Source organism: Monodelphis domestica, chromosome 6, assembly GCF_027887165.1.
Source record: "Monodelphis domestica isolate mMonDom1 chromosome 6, mMonDom1.pri, whole genome shotgun sequence".
Classification (NCBI taxonomy): domain Eukaryota; kingdom Metazoa; phylum Chordata; class Mammalia; order Didelphimorphia; family Didelphidae; genus Monodelphis; species Monodelphis domestica.
In genome coordinates, this window is record NC_077232.1 from 283,168,950 (window position 1) to 283,190,775 (window position 21,826).

The 21,826-nt window shown below is 32.3% G+C and overlaps 1 protein-coding gene across 12 annotated transcripts in view; it reads left to right on the forward strand.

The window, feature by feature from the left end:
• The window catches only part of BMPR1B (bone morphogenetic protein receptor type 1B), a 519,978-nt gene that overhangs the window by 361,118 nt on the left and 137,034 nt on the right, over positions 1-21,826 (forward strand). For 7 of the 12 annotated variants that reach the window (XM_056803301.1, XM_007495714.3, XM_056803300.1 and 4 more), the window contains one exon: positions 15,003-15,211. The exons of 4 other annotated variants lie outside the window; for them this stretch is intronic. In XM_056803301.1, coding sequence (XP_056659279.1) covers positions 15,133-15,211 — 79 coding nt within the window. In that variant the 5' untranslated portion in view covers positions 15,003-15,132. Of the gene's footprint in view, positions 1-14,222; positions 15,212-21,826 lie in introns of those variants that run through there. One more of the 12 variants, XM_056803302.1, reaches the window with a different exon arrangement.

The window sequence follows — 21,826 nt, forward strand, 5'->3', positions numbered from 1 at the left end:
TACCTACTACAATTTATATTTATGCAGATTATGAGATTACAGTGCCAGTTTATTTTGCTGCCCTGGCAGCAACCCTTAATGCTGTTTAATCAGTTTTTCTAGGCCCTACTCCAAAGGAGTATTTATGAGTGACTTGATAAATGAGGATCATCTACTTTTAGTTGGGAAAAAAAATTAACCACTAGAGTTAGCTTAGAATGAAATGAGTTGTCATCACTGGTATATTCCCACTCATTTGTGGTCTTTAGGCAACCTGAATGATAGATTGTTGCCTATTTGGTTGGAAAAGATTCTTTTCCTTGTCTGGGCAAGATCAAATAAATGCTCATTCTTTGATTCTTTTAAATTAACCAATTTATCAAAAAGTATTTATTAAGCTCCCAATATATAATGAGTTCTGTGTAAGGCACTGGGATACAAGGAAAAGAAAATGAAAACAGTCTTTCCCTTCAAAGGGCTTACAGAGTTCTATCACAGGTGGCATGATGTAATGTAAAAGTTTACACAAATTACATCCAAAATAAGTATGAAATGTTTTTGTTTTAGGGAAAGTCGAGGCACACTCTGGCAGCTAAGGAAATACAATAGCCCTCCTCTTGAAGGTATAGCAATTCTTGTGCTAGTTTTGAAGGAAATTAGAGATGCTAAGAGGAAGAGGTGAGGGAGGGGGGGAGCTTATTTCAGGATTGTGCAAATGCCAGGTTATGAGAGATGGAATTTCATTTGTGAGGAATAGAAATTAGGCCAACTTGGCCAGACTACAGAATGTGCAACAGGAAGTAATGTATAATAAGGCTTGATGGGTAGGATGGTGGTATTACAGAGCCAGGTTATGAGGAGCTTTACATGACACTAAGTTTGTATTTGACCCAAGAGGAGCTCATGGAATTTGGGTAGGAAATAAACACAGATATATCTCTGCTTTAAGAATATCATTCTGTAATCTATGTGGAAGGTAGATACAGGGAAACAAATTAGGAAGTTAATGCAATTAAATGGCAACTTTCATTATCTGACATGCAAGTCAGTCATTTCCTAGGGGTTTGCCCATTACTTTAAATCTATTATGTTTTTCTTTTCTGTGACTTTATTCTCTCTTACTAAATTGTTGAATAAGTTCTCTTCTTTGAGTATTATAGCAAAAATAAATTTACATGCTATATGTCTTTAGACCATCACCTATCACCCAGATTTTTTTGAATGAATAATTAACAAAATACCTATGTTGTATGTTGAAGTCTATATTTTTTTAACTCTATATTTTTGATAAATAATTGGGTGGTTTCTTTTGAAATTTGAAAGCCATATAACTCTTCTTTTTATATCCTAAATTCTCAAAAGAGAGATTATTGCTAGTGTTAACAACAGATATTTTTTTTCTCCTCCATCAATACTGTCTTAGTAAACAATGGACTCCTCCATATACACTCTGGCAAAGCTTTAAACTTTATTAAGTCTGTCTTGGACACCCTTTTCCTCTCCCTGAGTTAAATAGAAGGAAAGTTTGGCAGCTTCCATGCTGTGCATTTGATTGATGTCCAGAACATCTGAGGGACTTTTGTCTCCTGCTTGCTCTCCATGAGTGCATAATGTGTGAATACTTAAAGAAGGTCAGCCCTTATCACATGTAATCTAGGCCTGAAAGCAGATCAACAGTGACAGTCATCCCCCATAAGTAAGAACACAAATCATCCCGTAGATGCTTTGGACAACTTGTGGGATAATTTTTCTTCTCTTTTTACCCTTTCTCGTCCATGGGGGACCTTGGCAAAGCTATGAAAGCTGAGTGAAAACGTGCTCAGAATGATGTGCCACTCATTGGAGGGAGCAAGGAATTGTTTATTTGTAACAGAGTGATGGGCTTTTCACCAAGCAGCTGAAGTGATCTTTGGGTCCTTAATGACTGGTGATGTGGAATGCTGAAACTTAGAATAGAGGGAGGAGGAGGCAGCAAGAAAGCTCACTGAACCAGCACTTTGTTGTCTTTACAAACTCTCAAGCCTGTTAGGAAATTTTTGTATATTTCAGTTGTTTGGTTCAGGATTTCCCCCATAATTGAGCATACCTTATTGAAATGCACCGTGATATCTTTAAATTCCATGGTGAGTTGACCTCAAGGGAAGGATCTTTTTTTCAACTCTTAATTTCTTGTGATTTTTTTTCTAGCTAGTGTATTTAAGGACAAATGACTGGAAATGTGGAAGGATTTCTACTTCTTTATATACTTTTCTGTGTAGAACTTACTTAGGAACTTTGGAAATAATTTATAATACACAATTTATTTCCTGGGGTAAATAATCATAATGATAGTTGTCTTTATGGATTCACATCTCTTTGTATTGATGGAGGCATAAAAACATTTTTTCCTGCGTGATATTTTCATTAGATGTTTGACTACTTGTTTTATTTTTAAAATTGTTTACTTTTTGCCTTAAAATACTATTGACAGGCATGTTCCAGTAAGAAAAAAGCAAGTTTCACTTAATTTTTACTGATTAGGATAAAAAAATTATTTTTTTTCTCCTACATATAAGGAAAATGGTTTCCCACATTTTTATTTTGAAAATTTCTTTAATTTTATATGAAATATAACAGTTATCTAGGTTATTGCTATAGTCATTTAAAATGACTGAAAAAAATCACATACAAAGATGTGGAGAACTCTGAATGTTAAACACTGCATACGTCAGACTTTTCCCAATATGTTTTTCCCCCTTCTTTTTATTCCTTGTTATGATGAATAGCCCTTTGAGAATGATGAGGAGATACAATGGGAAATATCAGCGATCTAAAAGTAAAAGATATCTCTAAACACTTAAAAAAATCAACAATTCAAAACTACTCAAGTAAAAAAGAGTTCAAGAGAAATGACAAAACAATGCAAGATAATATGTAGAAATCAAGAAGATGATGTAGAATTAGGCTGAATATTCAAGTTGGTAGCATGGATCTTTCATATCGGGTATCCCCCTAGTATCATACATTTTAAAAGTTTGCTGGGGATCTTAGAGATAATTTCCTACTAATTCACTTTACTGAGGTGGAAACATTAGTCAAGAAAATTTAAATAACTTATCCAAAGTCATATAGAAAATTCAAAGTACAATGGACTTTAGGATTCAGGTATTCTGATTTCTTATCGGTTACTTTTCAAGTATTCCAGGCTGTCATCTATTTCATGAAAAACTATTCATATTTATGTATTTTCCCCTTGAATTAAGAGAGTAAGATACTCATATGTTTCCAGGTATACATATTATTTTTGCCTTTGTCCAATACCGAGAGAGAGAGAGAGAGAGAGAGAGAGAGAGAGAGAGAGAGAGAGAGAGAGAGAGAGAGAGAGAGAGAGAGAATGTGAAGGGTTTACTCATCAAAATGCTAGAATTCCTTTTGTTTTGAATTCCTTGTCAGGAGCAAGGTTTAGTTCAATAGTTTTTTAAAACTTGATTGTAAACACAGCACTTTTCTAGTGAGAAGAATGAGAAATGAGAAAAGAGAAAGATAAAGAGACTATTAAGCTCAGTGACAAGAATTTGGTTTGATATGAGTGATGGAAACAAAATGGTTACTTCGGGGAACTGGACCAATTGTTATTCAGGGTGATACAATTACATTTTTATTTTTCCTTTTTCCCCCTATCTCGGTGCTGAGAGAATCAACTTTTTAAAATATTTTTTATTTTAATAACAGATTTCCACACAAGTTTGAGAAAATTAACTTTCAATCATCTTGCTGAACTATGTTTTAAGACCATAGGAAGAGCAAGCAAACAGGAGTGACTTGGCTCAGTGCATATAGAGGCAGCCCTGCAACATAGAGGTTTTAGGTTCAAACTTGGCCACAGATAATTCCTGGCTATGTGACCCTGGGCAAGTCACTTTACCCCCTATTCCCCTAGCCCTTACCATTCTCACGACTTGAAAGCAAAACTTAGTTTTCTATTCTAATACAGAAAGTAAAGGGTTTAAAAAAATAATAGGATGAAGCCAACAGTAAGATAAAGGAGTACTCAGAAATCAATGAAGTTCTTCTCATGAAAATGATTGAGACTCCCTTTTCTAGTCTCTTTTTCATCATAGAATTGTAATCATATTTATCTTTTTGAAAGACTAAATTCCTCATAAAATATCTATAGAAACAATTACTATAGTTTCCCAATTCTTCTTTTTTGGGAGATTAGTGGAATAGTTTAGAATCCAAGGACCAAGTTTTTTATTTCTTTGAAAAAGATTCTTACAGGAATAAGTGAATAAGGGAAAAGTTTGTGATCAGGTTATAAATTGAGACAAAATAATATGATACATAATTGTCTAAAAATTGTGGGTTTATTACCTTCCATTCTTATCTTTCTAAGCTAAGTTGAAGATCCAGAAGTTAATTGTAACAAGTTACAACCCATTAATTATAAAGTACCTATTTTGTTATAATTTTGAAAGAATATTTACTTTTAACATTCATTTTATAAAAATTCTGGTTTTATAAATTGTCCTATCCTTTCTACCCCCTTCCATATTGTTGAGAAGGCAAGCAATATATAATTTAAACATGTGACATCATAAAAACATGTGTGTGTGTGTGTGTGTGTGTGTGTGTGTATTAGCCATATTGCAAAACGAACAGCAAGCTTCAATCTACATTTTAGAGTTCTCAGTTCTCTTTCTGGAGGTGTATAGTATTTTTCATCATGGATCCTTTTGAATTGTTTTTGGTGATTGTTTTTATAACAGGTGCTTAAAGTCTTTTATTGTGTATGATGTTCTGGTTCTGCTCACTTTCACCCTATATCAATTAATGTAAGTATTCCCATGTTTTTTTCAAAACCTAATACTTATTGTTTTTTAAAGTAAAATAGAATTCTTACATAACTACATACTAGAATTTGTGTTGCCATTTCCTAATTGATGTGCTTCCTCTCAGTTTCTATATTGTGTACATATATTTCCTTTCCCTCTTTCTTTTATCTCTTTCAGATAAAGATGTCAGATTTTTATAATGCCTTTCATAACTTTTTGTAATCATTAGTAATTTTTCATATGACTACAGATTGCTTTGATTTCATTTTACAATTATCTCTTCATATACTTACACCACTTATCATTAGGAGACTAATTTATGTTCTTTTTAATTTGATTCATTTATTTATTTGAAAATTGAGGCATTTAACATAGAGAGACCTTTGATGTGAAAAGTTTTCCTCAATTTGTTGTTTTTCTTCTAATGTTTGCTTTATTAATTTTGTTTGTTTAAATCCTTTTTGATTTAATATAATCAAAATTATCCATTCATATACTGTAATACTATCAAAATTTCTTCTCTCATCCAGAAATCTGATAAACAATTCTATGCTTTTCAGATTTGTTTATGTTATTACCCTTTATGTCTAAGTCATGTAAGTATTTTGACTTCATCTTGGTTCTAGGGTATGAGATTTTGGTTTATACATTGTTTCTGGAACACTTTTTCAGGTTTCACAGTATTTGTGAAATAGTGAGTTCTCTAAAAGCTGGTTAATTTGCATTTGTCAAACATAGTTTTCTATGATGATTACTTATTCTGTATTATGTACCAAATCTATTCCATTGTTCCATCACCACTTTTTAGGCAGTACCAGATTGTTTTAATGATAACTATTTTCTAATATGGTTTGAGATCTTATACTGCTAGGCCACCTTTCTTACTAGTTAAAAAAAATTAATTCCCTTCATGTTTTTAACCTTGTGTTCTTTAAGGTGAATTTTTTTATTTTTTATAATAATATAACATAAATTTTAGCAGTTTTATCTGGTATGACACTGAACAAATAATTTAGGTAAACTTATTTAAACTATAATAGTTCAAACTACACATGAACATTTAACATTTTTAAAGTTATTCAGACCTAACTCTGTGTGAAAAGTGTTTTGTAATCATATTCATATAGTAGTTGTGTTTGCCTTTGCCAAGAGACTAGAAAGTATTTTATTTTGTCTACCATTTTTAAAATTGGAGTTTGTCTTTCTGTACCTTGCTGCTAGATTTCTTTGGTAAAATAGAGAAATTGTCATGATTTTTGAAGGTTAATTTTATTTCTTGCAAATGTGCTACAGTTGTTAATTTTTTTCAGCTACTTTTTTGGAATTTTTTTCAGGAACCATTATATCAGTGTAAATAATGATAGTTTTAATTTTCTCATTCATTTGTCTTACTATTTACTTACTGTTATAGCTATTATTTTGAGAGCAACGTTGAATTAAGACTGGTAATAATGGTCATTCTTGTTTTGCCCCTGATCTTACTGGAAAGTTTTCTAGCATATCTTTAGTATAGATAATGTGTGTGGAAGTTTTTAGATGAATACTATTTTTCATTTTAATGGAAGTTCCATTATTCTTTGGCTTTTTCGTATTTTAATAGGAATAAATGTTGTATTTTTTCAAATGCTTTTATTGCATGTATTGAGATAATAATATGATTTTTGTTGTTTTAGTTATAGATTCGGTTTAATTATGCTGAAAGTTTTCCTAATACTGATCAAGTATTCCTGGAATACATCCTGATTGGCAGTAATGTATGAGGCTAATGTTATATTGTTAATATCTTTGGTAGTATTTTATTTCAACATTTTAAATTAATATTCTTTAGAGAGATTGGTTTATAGTTTACTTTTTCCATTTTAGCCCTTCCCATTTTAGGTGTCAGCCCCATATTCGTGTCTCTAAAGGAATCTGGATGGGATTCCTTCTTTCCCAAATTGTTGATCCTATGTTAGAAGCAATTATTCTTTAAAAGTTTGGTAGAATTCACTTGTGAAACCATCTGATGCTGGGAACTTTTTCTTAGGGCATTCATTGATGGCTTTTTCAATTTATATGCTCTAATGAAGATAAGACCTGGATGTATATATAAGTAGTGCAACTTTCTCTCCTTTGAAATAGTAGCTGCCAAATCTTCTGTGATCCTGATTGTTTCTTCATTTTATATTAAATGGCTTCATACTGTATGGTTGAAGTATTTTCTCTTTTGTCCTATGAGCTCTGGAATTTGGTTTTGTATTTCCAATAGTTTTCATTTTTGGATCTCTTGACAGGTGGTTGGTGATTTCTTGCACTTTATATTTTTCCTGCTCATTCTAGGATATTAGTAATTTTTCTCCATAATTTCTGACAATATCTATACTCCTTTGTTTATGACTCTTAACATTTTTTTCTGATGAGATATTTCCTCTTTTATTCTATACATTCATACTTTGAAAATTTTTTAAAATTTCTCATGTAGTCAGTAGCTTCTGCTTGCCTAGTTCTAATTTGTAAGGAATTTTTTTCTTCTTGGAGTTTTAAACTTCTTTTACTGTTAGGCCAATTCTTCATTTTATGAAGTTATTTTCATTAGTGAAATTTTGTACCCCTTTTTCTAGTTTTCCAATTCTATTTTTAAGATTATAATGTAATTTTCTTCATTATTTCTTACTCTAACCAAGTTGTTGTCGTTTCACAGTTTTCTTTCCTTGCTCTCATTTCTCCTTACTTTGTTTTTAATCTTCCCTGTAACCTGTAAAAGTAGCTTTTAACAGTCACTTTATTTTTTGTTGTTGCTTCAATTCTTCCAACATGTTTTCTTGACTTTGAATTTTATGTAAAAGTTGATCTCTATTCCTAGTATTGAAGTGTCAGGTGGTGCTTTCCCATACTTAAATGGTTTTTTGCATACTATTTTCAGGGCTAGTTCTGGGGTTTTATAAGTTTTTGTTGTTTCCAAGGTCTTGTTATTTATTTAGAAATGTGATCACTCCTCTTTCTAGTCCTTTCTCAGAAAGGGCCCCTCATCCCTTGCTAGATGCCAGGTATACTGCTCCATGTATTTTGCTTAGAAAGACATTGCTTTCTAAGACTGCAAGCTCTTCTCTTTGCCCTGGGACCTGCTGGAAGTGGATTTAGGTTTCATACTTGCACTAGCACATGGGTTCTCTCCCCAGTTGTCTCATTACCTTACTTATCGCCTTTGCTGAGAGCTATTAATGCTATTCCTGTGGCTTTCCCTTCTCTCCAACCCATAGTTGGTATTTCTTTCACTTGGTCTACAACCTAGCCCTTACTCTAGTGTATAGTCCTCTCCTTTTGACCTCCAACATTGTCTTAGGCTGAGAAATGCCTTAGTTTTTGTTGCCTCTGCTATGCCATAATTTGATCTGAACAGTTATGTAAAGTTGATTGGAGGAGAATGCTGTGAGAACTCCGCTCCTCTGCCCTGTTGATTCTTCTTATTGTATGTGAAGATGCCTATTTTCCTTATGAGATTCCTCTTGTGTTTAGTAATGGTATTAACAAGGGGGAAATATGCAGGAGCTTGGCAGGTAGGTGCCACAGTTGATAGAGCATTGAGCCTGAAGTCAGAGTTATACTCTTGAGTTCAAATATGGCCTCAGACAATTATTAGATATCTGACCCTGCACAAGAAACCGTAACCCTGTTTGCCTCAAGTTCCTCATCTGTAAATTGAATTGGAGAATTTTGCCACAGAAATACCAAATGGGTTCACAAATAATTGAATATGGTTGTACATCATCAACATCCTTGAATATATTCCTTCACTTCCTCAAGATTTTTTAAATGAGAGTGATGAGATAACTAAAAAATTAATTTACGTTCTTGCTTCTTATGTGTAGCACTTTGCCTTCTTCCACATGCAGGAGGAATTTTTGTGCGTATATGTGTGTGAAAAAATTCATCCTTGATACTGATACTGATGTGATCCTGCTAAAATACCATTTTGACAATGTCATCCCCCTCCTAAAAAACCATCAGTGATACTATTATACTAAGTACAAGGCAAATTCTTCATTCTACAACTTTGCATAACAGATGTTTAACAATCTTATTGTTTCCTAGTATTTTCCAAATCAGAAAAGGGCACTAGATTTTCAGGGGTGGGTGGGGGGAAGAAACTTACTTGCTGTGACATTTAGTAAATCCAATGCCCTATTTTAAATCTATTGTCTCAACTACATTGAGTATAATCATGGGTCAGTAAGAATTTAGTAAGTGCCTACTATGTACTGATGTTACACAGAAAGGCAAAAGACAATTTTTGCTCTGAAGGAGCTACAGTCGCCCATTAGATTATGTACAATCGAAATATGTACAGGATGAACTGGAGATGATCAAAAGAGGAAAGGCCTTAGGATGAAGAGGATTATGAAAGGTTTTCCATTTGAAGGTAAACTTTTTATTTAGACTCAAAGAAAACCAGTTGGCAGCGATTAGGAGAGAGAATTCTAGGCAATATCTATAGCAAAATAAAATGGCTAGTGATTGAGTGTTTGGTTCAAGGATTAGCAAGGACATCAGTGTCAGTCAATTACAGAATTCATAAACTATGTAAGGTATAAGAAGTATGTAAAGGCATGAAGGGACTAGATTTTGATCAGAACATGAATAACTAGTTAGGATTTGAGCAGAATGATAATAGGTTTAATTTTGCTCATTGTAAGTTTAAAATATCTACAAGATATTTTGATTGAGATGCAAACCTACACTTTAAGAAAATAATGCTGGATAAGTTGATCTGAGAACTATAAATATAGAGATTGATAATTGAAACTGCGAATTAATATCACCAAATTTTATAATATTTGTAGTGTCCATTGAAAAGGTCATTATAAGAACACCATAAATATGAATTAGTAAGGATCTATTTTACACCTATTTAGTGCTGAAGATACAATTGTATATAAAGATCAAGCTTGTACTCTATCAGAGAGACAAAAAAAATCTATGTACATATAAACATATACAGGGTACTCAAAACTTGGCAGAATCAAAATATTAAAAGATTATTCTGCACTATAAGTGTTGGGAAGGAATTTGCTTGTAAATGTACAAATATACATATGCTCTGTATATATGTATTATACATATATGTATCTCAGCATATTTATTATCAACAATAATTTATATTTTGTTGTTTTTTTCATTTGTCAAATAGTCTGAAAAATTTTCAGCTCTACTTACCCACTTCCTAAATGTTTTCCTATTCTGCAGACTCCTATCCAAGTATTTTGTCTGACCCTGTATCTATCTTAAAATTAATCAACTGTCCCCACTTTTCAATTCCCTCCCACTCCTATCTTTATTTGTATTTGTGGGGTTTTGCATATGTGTGTATGTGTGAGAGGAAGGGAGGAGAGAAAAGGAGAGAGGAGAAAGAAAAGACTGACTGACATACAGACATGGTTTTGTTACTAAAAAGCTAAAAAATTAGCCTTGGAATCAGAAAGAAAGTGGTTGAGATTTTCCTTCTGTCACATACTGGTTATATGATCATAGTCATGTCAACCTATAAGTATGGTATAATGGAAAGAGCATTGAATTTGGAATCTCAAAGAAGGCTTATTCAACATCTGTCTTGAATATTATCTGTGTGATTCTTTGCAATCCACTTAATAACTTATCCAAAATTTACAAAATGAGGGGATTGAACTGGTTCTAGCTCTACATCAATCCATCCTGTATTCTGAAGGCTATTCCCTAAACCTATTTAACTTCATTGATTAGGTGCCCTTCTGCACTGGTAGAAGAAGCATCTAAATTTATGAAATGAAGTCTCCCTCAGTGTCTCTCCCACCCCCATATATTTGTCTGTCTGTCTGTCTGTCTGTCTGTCTGTCTGTGTTTCTGTCTCTCTCTCTCTCTCTCTCTCTCACACACACACACACACACACACACACACACACACCCCACTTCACCAACGAAAGCAGAGGTTGAATTTTCAAAATCATCGTGTAGGTGCGCTCTTTGTGGTGGCAAAAAAATTGGAAAATGAGAGGTCGTTCATTGACTAGGGAATGCCTGAATAAAATGTGGTATATGATGGCAATGGAATATCATTGTGTTGAAATGAATAATGAAGTGGAGGAATTCTATGAGAACTGGAAGAACCTCCAGGATTTGATGTAGAATGAAAGGAACAGAAGCAGGAGAACATTGTACACAGAGACGGATACATTATGGCACAATTGAATGTAATTCATTTTTCTATTAGCAATGCAATGACCCAGGACAATCTAGAGGAACTCATAAGAAATAATGGTATCCACATCCAGACAAATAACTGTAGGAGTAGAAATGCAGAAGAAAACATATTAATCATGTAATTTCAATAGGGATAGAAGTAAAGTTTTGATGTTAAAAGATCATTCTACTGCAAATACCAATAACATAGAAAAAGGTTTTGAAAAATGATACCTGTATTAACCAGTGGAACTGCTTGTCAGTTTCAAGGGTGGTGGGGGAGAAGAAAGAGCAGGGGAGAGGGAATCATGAATCATGTAACCATGGAAAAATATTCTAAATAAAAAAAGCATAGTTCAAGAGTGTGATTTTCCCAGTGAGCAAAAGGGTGAAGAAAGGTTTTATTTAGAAAAGACCTGAAATGAGTGAAAAATGTGATCTACAAGAATAAGGAGAAACATTTGAAAATTTGAATGACAATTTATAACACATTTAATAAGGTCAAATTGTTTACTTCTGATATTAGAAAATGTTATTGAATCTTTAAGAATGATATCACTTATTGGGTCATTTGAGGATACACATTGATAGAAGCTTTGAAGTTCGTTTGAATGTAATGGAATGAGTCAAAAATATAAAATTGGATGAGTAGGAATTAACTAATTGTTCTTATAAATGAAGCATCAATAAAAAGAATGTTATGGTGGAGGGAAGATGGGAATAGAGGGTTAGCTAGAGCTCTGGCTAAAAGAGAGAATGATACATATATAGGAAGGCAAGCAACTTGTGACAGGAGGGAGAGAAATAAAAATAAAGGCAGAATCTTAGAAGGCTATATATATTCAGAAAAAAAGAGTCTAAGTGGATAAAGTAAAGGAGAGAATAATAGAGGTAATTTATATTAAGTAATAAGAAGATAAGAGAGCCATAAGGTAGGGGCCTTTAGAAGGATAGATTGACCAACAACTAGGATTGTTAAAAGTAAGAGACAAGGTAGGGAAAGGGTGATAGAGTAAAATAAGGGAGGGACCAAGTAAAAGGAATGATGATTTCAGGAGGTAGTGGTTATAAAAATTAGATCTCTAAGGAAGAATTAGATAAAAAGAGAGATAAAGAAACAAAAAACTGTGAGAAGAAACAGAACAGTGGGAAATATCCAACTATTAATCATAATGACTTGTATGGCTTCTTTCAAAGAAAGATTGATAAATAGAAATAAATAAGATATACATTCATACATACATATATACATGTATACATGTATATATATGTGTGTGTGTGTATATATATATATATATATATATATATATATATATATCTTTTTGTCAAATGATGCCTTCTCTTATAGTGGGAAAGGAAGGTTGTAGGGAGTTAACTGGATAGTTTATTGTAACAAACTAATAAATGTGGTTTAAAAAAATGAAAATTATATTAAAAGGAAAACACTGAAGGAACCTCAGGATTGATTCTAAAAAGCAGAGGTAAAGCGGAAAGGCATTTCAGGTATGAATTGCCTGCATAAGGGTAATTGTATTTAGAAGAGGAAATAGGTGCTCTTGGATGCCCCATAGAATTTACAAAATAGTGTAGAATAATGCTGCCATAGAAGATTGGATTCAGGTTGTGAAGCTAAAGTGCTCCATAATTCAAATGCCAAACAGAGCACTTGTTTGTTTTTGCTTTAGAAAATGGGGCTTCTGTGGAGTTTTTTTTACAGAAGAGTGACATTGGTTAGATCTGTGCTTTAGGAATACCTGTTTGGCAGTGTTTTCCATGATGGACATGACATCAGAGGACTTTGAAAGTGTTAGAATTTATTGTAATGAAGAGTCTAGATGAGATGTGATGAGGGCCTGAACAACATATTGTGTTGATTGTACAAACAGAATGTGTGGGACAAAGTAGAGAGATACTCTGCCAAAACCTCACAGTTGATTGACTTTTATAAAATACAGTATGGGGTAAATGATATAAGTGGTGGAAGACAACACTGGTGACTTGTATGAGGGAGTTTGTTAGAAGAATGGATTCAGGAAAGAAAATTAGTTCTTTTTTGGATATATTGAATTTGAAATGCCTATTAGTCATTCATTTCAAAAGTCCATTGTTGTAGTTCTTGAATTGTTTTTCAGTCATGCCCAAGAATTGTAATGTAATCCTATCAACCTTTTGTTCCAGTTAACTTGCTCTTCAGTGGCCTAAACACACACTCTCTCTCTCTCTCTCTCTCTCTCTCTCTCTCTCTCTCTCTCTCTCTCTCTCTCTCTCTCTCTCTCTCTCAATTATTGCCCTTTCCCCATTCTAATCTTTGCCCATGCTGTTCTCACTACATCCTTTAAGGTACTCTATTCCTTTTCCTTCCTTTATATAGCACTTGGGCATCCTTCATGGTCCAGATGACTTGTGACTTACTCTTATTCTGGACTGTTTTAATTCCTTTCTACTCATTTGGCCATAGAGTTACAAAATAGGCTTGAATGGCTAAGTAGCTAGTTATTTCTTCAGTTTACATCCTTTCTCATTTCAAATACAACTTGTGTTTTTCTTCTACTTCTCCATTCATTTATAACTACTACCCACTGCTTATTAACCCCTCCTAGCTAGATTGTAAATTAATAATGGCAATTAAGTAACTAATGAATGAGGCTGAGTATTCCCTCTATTGTGTATGAAATAAAATTTGATGTCTTTAAGACAGAATGTATTAATGGTACATTTTCAGGTAGAAAGTCTGGATTGTGAACATTTGGTTTTAATTAAAATTTTCCTTTGGGAGTATAAATTGAGTGTGTTAAGAGGATTGTGGCATTAGTAAAAGCAGTTATTATATTATGTTCAGCAGAATATATATATATTCATTTAGATCCATCATTGTAATGGTAGAAGAGATGAATTTCTTTTAAAATATAAGAACACTAGTGTGAAGAAAGTGAATTATAAAATATGAAATACATAACAGATTTGAGAGAAAAAAGATGAAGATTTAATGACTGAAGTATAACTTTCCCACTTCCTTATGGGTAAATCTTTTCCCAAATGAAGTGCTTGAATTTGCTTATAACTTTGTGTCTCTGTTCATGGTGATACTGAAATTTGTTTCCATTTATTTTTGATCTTCTAATTAGAATGAACAAAATATGAAATTTGTTAATTTTTGCATTTTAAAAGGTTTAAAATTTTTTCTAGTGATTTATGAAAATAATTTGGAAATTTATTCCAAATTGCAGTATCAAAACCCAACTAATTTACATATTATTCATGTATTGTCATTTGGATGATTAAATTTAGGCAGCTGAATGTAATGCTTCCCATTTATAACAAATATCCTAAATTGAGTATCAAAATATATTTATCATCTAATATTTGAATAGTCAAATGAAATATTCCTGATTCAATTATTTAATTTAAGGCACCTTAATGAAGGAGCATAGACTTTTGTCACTTACTATGTAAATTTAAAAGCATTGGCTCCCTCCTTTAAATATTTCTAGCATACCAAGCAAAATCCATTCTTTAAGCCAAAAAGATCTAGATTTTTAAGTGATGATTATCAAATATATTTTTGTCATTTAGTGTAATGGTACATTTTTTACTTAGAATTTGTCTATTTCATTACCTGTAATCCAAATTCAAGACTCCATCAAAACATTGGAAAAGGACAAGGTTTTGAGGCTGTTTCTTGTACTGCGTTGGAGGGGGCAGTTGGTCATGCTCAGATCCCCTACATGTGCTACACAAACTACATGAAAGGTTGGGGGAGGGGTAAACTTTATGTTTCTTGTCCAGAAAGCTTAAGAAGCAGTTGAAATCCGGCTAAACTCCTGCCAGACCAGAGCTTCCAGTGTCTACAGCTCCACATGGGGGCAGCCAGTCTGTCTTCTTTTCTGTGGAATTTGCTCCTGCAAAGGGGTCCTCACTGTGGTTTTTTGTCATCCTCCTCCCAAGGTGATCCAGGGATATATCTAGGTGGTGACAGAACCAGTTTGTAACAGGCTTGTCTTTCCGTTCTCCTCTCAGGCTTGCTGGTAGGCTAGCCAGCCGGAAGATCTGAAAAGAGTGGCAGCAGCCAAGGAGGATAAGTGAAGTCAGGCAAGGCAGCCAACGGGTGACTTAGCAGGCAAGGAAGCAGGACCCCTGCTCTTCTGCAATGGGGTGGCTGGAAGACCCAAACTGGCAGCTTCACGTTCACTTTTCTTTGCTCGTTCTGCTGTCCATGCACACAAGGGGTAAGAAGATCACGTGTACTGTGTTGTAGCTTGCCAGGCTGCGTAGCTAGTATCCCACTGAAGGGCTTTTTAGCTTGAAAGGCAAAGTTCAGGACAGAAGTTCAGATGTGCCCAGTTTCCAGCCCCCTGCTGCTGCAGCAGTGATGTATTTTTACTACTTTATGCATTAGGAAAGGACTTTCTAAGTAGCCTTTCCTAGAAGAACTTTAGAGATTTAGCAAAAGGAAATTTGGTATTTCCTCTAGCAATTAAAAAAACCAAAATAGCTCAGTGCCTCCAGTATAAAATTGATATTGTGTGTGTGAGAAACAATTCAGATAAATTTTTGTTTTCATAATTTGCCATGATACATTTTCGCTAATGTAGTTTAACACTATATGTTTTAGTATATTCATTTTAATAGGTTCTTAATCATGTAATTTTACAGTTGTTTTGATTGTGATTTACAATTCACCATAATTATTGAATCTTCATACAACTTTAAGAGTAAAGTTTACCTTAACAGTCTGTAAGCAGAATTCTGTTTGTGTCAAAGCTACTGAAGCAAGATAAGAATTCACTTATAATGGTTCTGTTCAATGAATAAACAACTGATTTTTCAGTTTAGAAGAAAACGAATTGCTATGGTGAACTAGATGATAGAAATTTGGAGTAAATACATGCAATGGGAGAATGACAATGATGTGGGTGGAAGTAGTCACTGTGGCTTTATAAAATAGAGGTCAGCAGTAAATGGGGGTCTGTCTAACAAGATTGGAATGCATTGACAGTACAATTGCATGTGTATTACATACAAATATATTTAAAGAGCCTTCTCTAGTTAACTATTTATAAGAGAAAATGTATATTGTCAACTGACATTTGTTCCAGATTTATTTGTAAAATGTTTCTCTATTCTCTTAGCCATTCCATTATTTTAAAAGCCAACATTTTGGGTGTAAATAAAGTATAATTTTATAGGCAAGACATTATAAATTTGAATGGGAAATGTTTGGATTTTTCTTTTAGTGACCAAACTAATCAATTAATTAGATCATTAAAAAGAGAGCAGATGCACCCAAATCATGAATATATTTTTAAGAAATCATTTTTTTTCAAAACATTATGAAATATTTCACTCATATTTATCCTTTAAAATATCACTCAGATGAAAATTATAATCCCTGAGCAGATGCAATCAAAAGTGAAGGAAAAGTTAGGTTGACAATGTGTTCATTAGGGAAGTCAAATAAATCTTTATTGAAAATTGACTGTCAGCAATTCACCTTTGTTTGTACTCTCACAATCTAGTATATTTTGAAGAGAAAATTCACACATTTTGATAACCAAACATACACATGCACACACTCATACACACTTACACTCACACATAACTACAATGGACAGTGAATTAATTTCATAGGTTTAGAAACCAAGGCTCTCAAATAAATGATTTCCCTGAGGTCACACAAGTAGTTGTAGAGTTAACATGGCAAATCAGGCCATTTCAGTTCCAAAGCCATCATTCAATTTTTAGGATCCTGTTCCCCCTTCTTTTCATTATAGTGAAGTATTTATGCTTATTTGAGATCACATTTTGTTGTCTGGTTCAATTTTAAGACATAATTTTGCTATTAACTCCTGACGTGGCTAAATAGAATTTGTTGCTCCCTGATTTTTATGGTAAAATGAATTAAGTGTTAGAGTTGGGACTGAGGAAGACCCTTAGAATCCAAGCTGCCAAGTAAGAAGGGACTTTGGAGGTCACCTAATCCAACCCTCATTTCATAGATCAGTAAACATCCCAGACTAGTCGTGGCTTGCCCAAAGTCATACGGGTCAGAAGCACTAGAGATGGGAATTCAACCCAGGCTAGTTTTAAGTTTAGTAGTGTTCCTTTTGCTTTTCCATTCTGCCACATTATTATGCTCCTTGTGGTCATGACAGGGAATGCCATTTGATTGTCTTTGCATCTCAGTATCCTGCTGTATAAAATGAGGATAATAATTCAGGGATGTTTTATAAAGTTCAAATCATTGAATTGAAAGTGCTTTAGTGCTATATGAATAGTAACAAATATTCTGAGCTTTCTCTCAAGAAACTGTTTATTAGACACTATTGATATGTATAGAGAGCACCTACTTTTAAAATTATGCTATTTTCCAAAAATTTTAATATAAGAATTATTCAAGAATATTTTTGAAGAAATTACTTTCTAGGAAACTAGGATTCAAATTTAAAAAGCATAACTTGAAGATTATTAGATTATTCATCTTTGAGCTGGAAAGGGCTTCTGGATTCCATTTCATTTTATAGTCAAGAAAGCAAGGTTCAAGAAGATTAATAGTAACTTGCATAAGGTTACACAAGTTATGTATATCAAAAGTTGGATTGGAACCCAGGTCTCTGATTCCATAGGTAGAGCTTTCTATTCCTGTGTCTCTGGAATCAGTGTCTAACAGCTTTGTATACTTGACTACCCACCCATGTAATCTGAACAAAGTACTTAACCTTTCTGGTGCTTCAGTTTTCTTGTTTGTAAGGTGAGCAGTTTGGACTGAATGCCTTTTGAGGTTCTTTTAAAATTGCTTTCTCCAAATATCTAGTAACAATTTAACATTTTCCATTAGCACCCCCTATTGGTATCAGTTTTTCCCTAAGAACAACTGTATCACTATACTTCTTAACAGTGGTAAAATCTTACTGGCTTACATATTTTTAGATTATTATTAAATGGGAAGTTAAATATAGAATCATGAAGTCATTTTATATTGCATAACAATGTAATCTTTTCTATTTTTTTCAAATGAAATAGTTCATATACGTTTAGTGTTTTGTAAGGACAGTTTGCCATAGGTGAATTTATTTGAGCTAAAATAATGATAGGAATGGCAAAAACATTTACTGAAAAAAAAGCTAAATGAATATTGATAAGATGATATGACAAAATATCTCTCTGGTTACTTTGTATGTGAATCGCTAGCCACAGTTGAATAATAAATTATCTTTTCTTTTGATAGATGGAAATATTGAAATAGAACTGGATAAATTAGCTACTAACTTACAAGTGAAAAATCTAGATGATCCAAATGAAGCCTAAAATTATAGCTGATCTGTGGAACCCAGCTTCACCTTTTTGCTGTAAAGATGTAGTAAAATTGTATGAATAATAACACTTTGAGAATTTGAAGTATTGTTCAGTTTTAAAAGATTTTGATTCAATCTAGATTCTTGGAAGTTCTATGACACCCACAGTATCATAAAGGTGAAAATCATACACTATATACTACATGGAAAGGAATAATCATATCCTCTTCTTGTTGTATCAGGGATGTGCAAGTAAATATTTTAATTCGACTTATATGTTGAATGAATTTTTTTCTTCTGTGTATGTATACATGTATGTTTAGCGATATGAGAATGCATTAGTTAAATCATTTGAGCCACAAGTGTAAATTTTACAGCCAAGTCCTATGCTATCCTTTGTGAACATCCAGATTATAATTTAAATGGGGAATGAATGTTTAATAAACAAAAATACAGTACAATATTGATAATTTGTGGTTTTCAAAGTCACTATTGATCGTGGGATATATTTATATTTGAGTTTCACAGCACTGATTTTTGCTATCCCAAATCATATACGGAATTATTAATATTTTATGTTGTCAGGGCAGTAGATATTTAGAGAGAAGGACATAAACGAGATAAGAGATTTTTATAGTTTCTTCACTTCATTTGTTGGGTGTTAATGATACAGCAAGAATTTATTATTTTAAGCTAGGATTCAGTAACTATGATGGATGAACTTTGAAATTTTGCACTTAGAAATTCCTAATATTCTTTCAATTTTGAAGGGATACTTATTTGCCAATGATCACACTGGGTTAAATTTTTTCATATAATAATACTTTTTGAATATATTAATAGCAAATAATGTGGAAAGCCCTAAATATTGAATTGTAAAAATATAGTCACAGCAATCATTAATAATTCATATCATATGAAGACTTAGGATATGGACAGCCATTTTCTAAATAAGAAATACAGATTGCTAATGCACATTTCAAAAATAAATATTAGGACACACTAATAATTATAATTTTGAAAATATAACAACTTTTAGGTATCATCTTATGGTCAAAAAATTGGGAAGAAGCAACCAGAAACAATAAAACTAAGTTGAAGAAGGTAGCCTCATTCATTGCTTATGCAAATATTTACTTGTTAAAGTTTTTTACATAACAATCTGAGGACATAGAGTAAAAATTATAAAAGCATTTTTCTGACCCAGTAATTCTGCTTTTGGCCATATGTCTTGAAAATATTTAATAACTATGTAAATGAAAATAAAAACTCTTGTGTCCAACAATAAGAGAAATTTTAAATAAATAATTGCATCAGTGTAATGGAATATTATTACAGTGTTATTTGATAAATAGGAGTAAAAATGAAGATATCTTACTGAATCATTTGGTTGTATACCATATATGTGCACATATGTATTTATGTACATGTGTTCATAAATTAGTATATATTTAATTTAATATGAGAAAAGCAGAATTATAGGAATGAAATATTTTCTTAAATTAGTAGGAACAAGTAAATGGCTATGAATGGAAAAAAAATTTTGATGCACTCTTAGAGGGACATACTGAAATGTAAGCATAAAGTGCTAAATGTGTTCATTTGAACACAAATAGTATATTTACATTTAATAGTCCATATTAGCTAATTTCAGGCATTAGTATGAATGTTAAAAGTTCATTTAAAAAACAATGTAAAATTTGAATTGAGGCAATTGAAGCAAAATAAATGGTGATTATCTCATAAATAAAAGGGAAGTATGTATAATTATATATACGTATGTACATATGCAAACATGTATAATATATACACATATATATGAAGATAAAAATTCAACTTTTTCTACTTTCAAGAAATCAAATGTTATTTTGTGAAATCAATATGATCCTCATAAATATCAAGTAAGGTGAAAGCAAGTTTCATTTCCTTCTTATCAACATTGTTAAATTACTTAAAAAGAAAAAATTCTATTGAATAAATTCTTTGGTATTCTACTGAGGATGTTGACTGACGATATAAAATCAGGGGAGAGGAAGGAGCCAGAATTTGAATTCTCAAATATGATGGGTCTCATTTTCATGTCATTAACAAAATGAGATTTTCTTGTTGTACATCTGTATAATTTTGTATGAAATGTCAAGTTGGCTGATTTGATGAGCTTTTAGCTACAATATGAAGTTAACCACAGTCAAATAATCAAATGTTCCTAATATTTATTGTAGCAACCAAGATGATCACATTAAAAGGAGGTGAAAAGGAAATGAATTGAGATTCTGAATTTTTAAGGAGCAAAATATTATTTAAAATGAATCATAATTTTTGAATCTTTTACATTTATTTTTAAAATTATATTTTCTTTCTTGCCTGTAAATCCTTAGACTGTTCTGCTTCCTATTATTATATTCACTCTAACTTTGTTTACTTCAGTTTAAAATAAATTTTAAACCCTAAAGAATGCATTTATTTCGTTTAGTTAATTGAAAGAGAAATAAGGATTCCAGTAACATGAGGATAATCATTAGTCTGCCTCCATCTACGATTTCAAAATGAAAACTAGAATATTACCTTAGAACATCCTTTTAAGTAATATTTTTATTGTAAAATGATCCTAGTTAACATATGGCAAAATATATTGAACATTTGAACTGTTAGACACAGCTGTTTAAATTGTGGTTATATGTTCAGAAGTTTTCATCTCAGCTATTATGTGGCATTTCCAACTATTAATCTCTGGCCATTAATTGGCAGTAACTACAATTTGTGGTGAGTGTCACAGATGTAAGAAACATGATCTTTTTAGTGCTTTCCTTAGAAAAAATAGCTAAATTGTAAATATCAACTTTTTTTTCTCTATATGTTTGGGCATATACATAACTGAATTGTTAGAGCACACAAACTCATAGAAATTTGTTGAACTCTTGATTGAATAGACCCATTTAAAAACTGGTGTCAAAACGCATTAAAGAATTATTGAATTTGAGAGTTGGAATGGACCTCAACAGACATCTAATCCAATCCATGTAAAGTTCATTTTAACCTAAAGTAAAGATATATGATGACTTACATTTTCATTCTGGAATGTACATTAAAATTAAGTTAAGGACTACATGAAATAGAAATAGTGTTTTTCAGAGTTTTTGGTTTGTTTAATTTTTCCTAACAGTGCTTCCAGGTGTAAAACTAAGGATGTTGTTGGAATGTTCTCTAAATATATGTTGGAATTAAATACACTTATGATATTAAAATGTAAGCCTACAAATATTTGAGTGCATTTTAAAATCTAGTTGAATCATTCCATATCTCTGATATGCTTTAACAACAATAACAAAAAAAAAAACAGGTAGACAACATAGTTAATGTCATGAAAGAAATACTAGGATTTAGTAGTTCAACACATTCCATTCTAAGTGATTGTCTTCATCTTTTGTGCCTCGATGTCCCAAATTTCAAAATATTGTCATCAAGGTAACATTGTACTCTAGAGAGTTAGAGAGTAAGAACAAGCAAAGAAAAGCTTTTGATTGGCATCTTCGACATTGAAAGGTATAG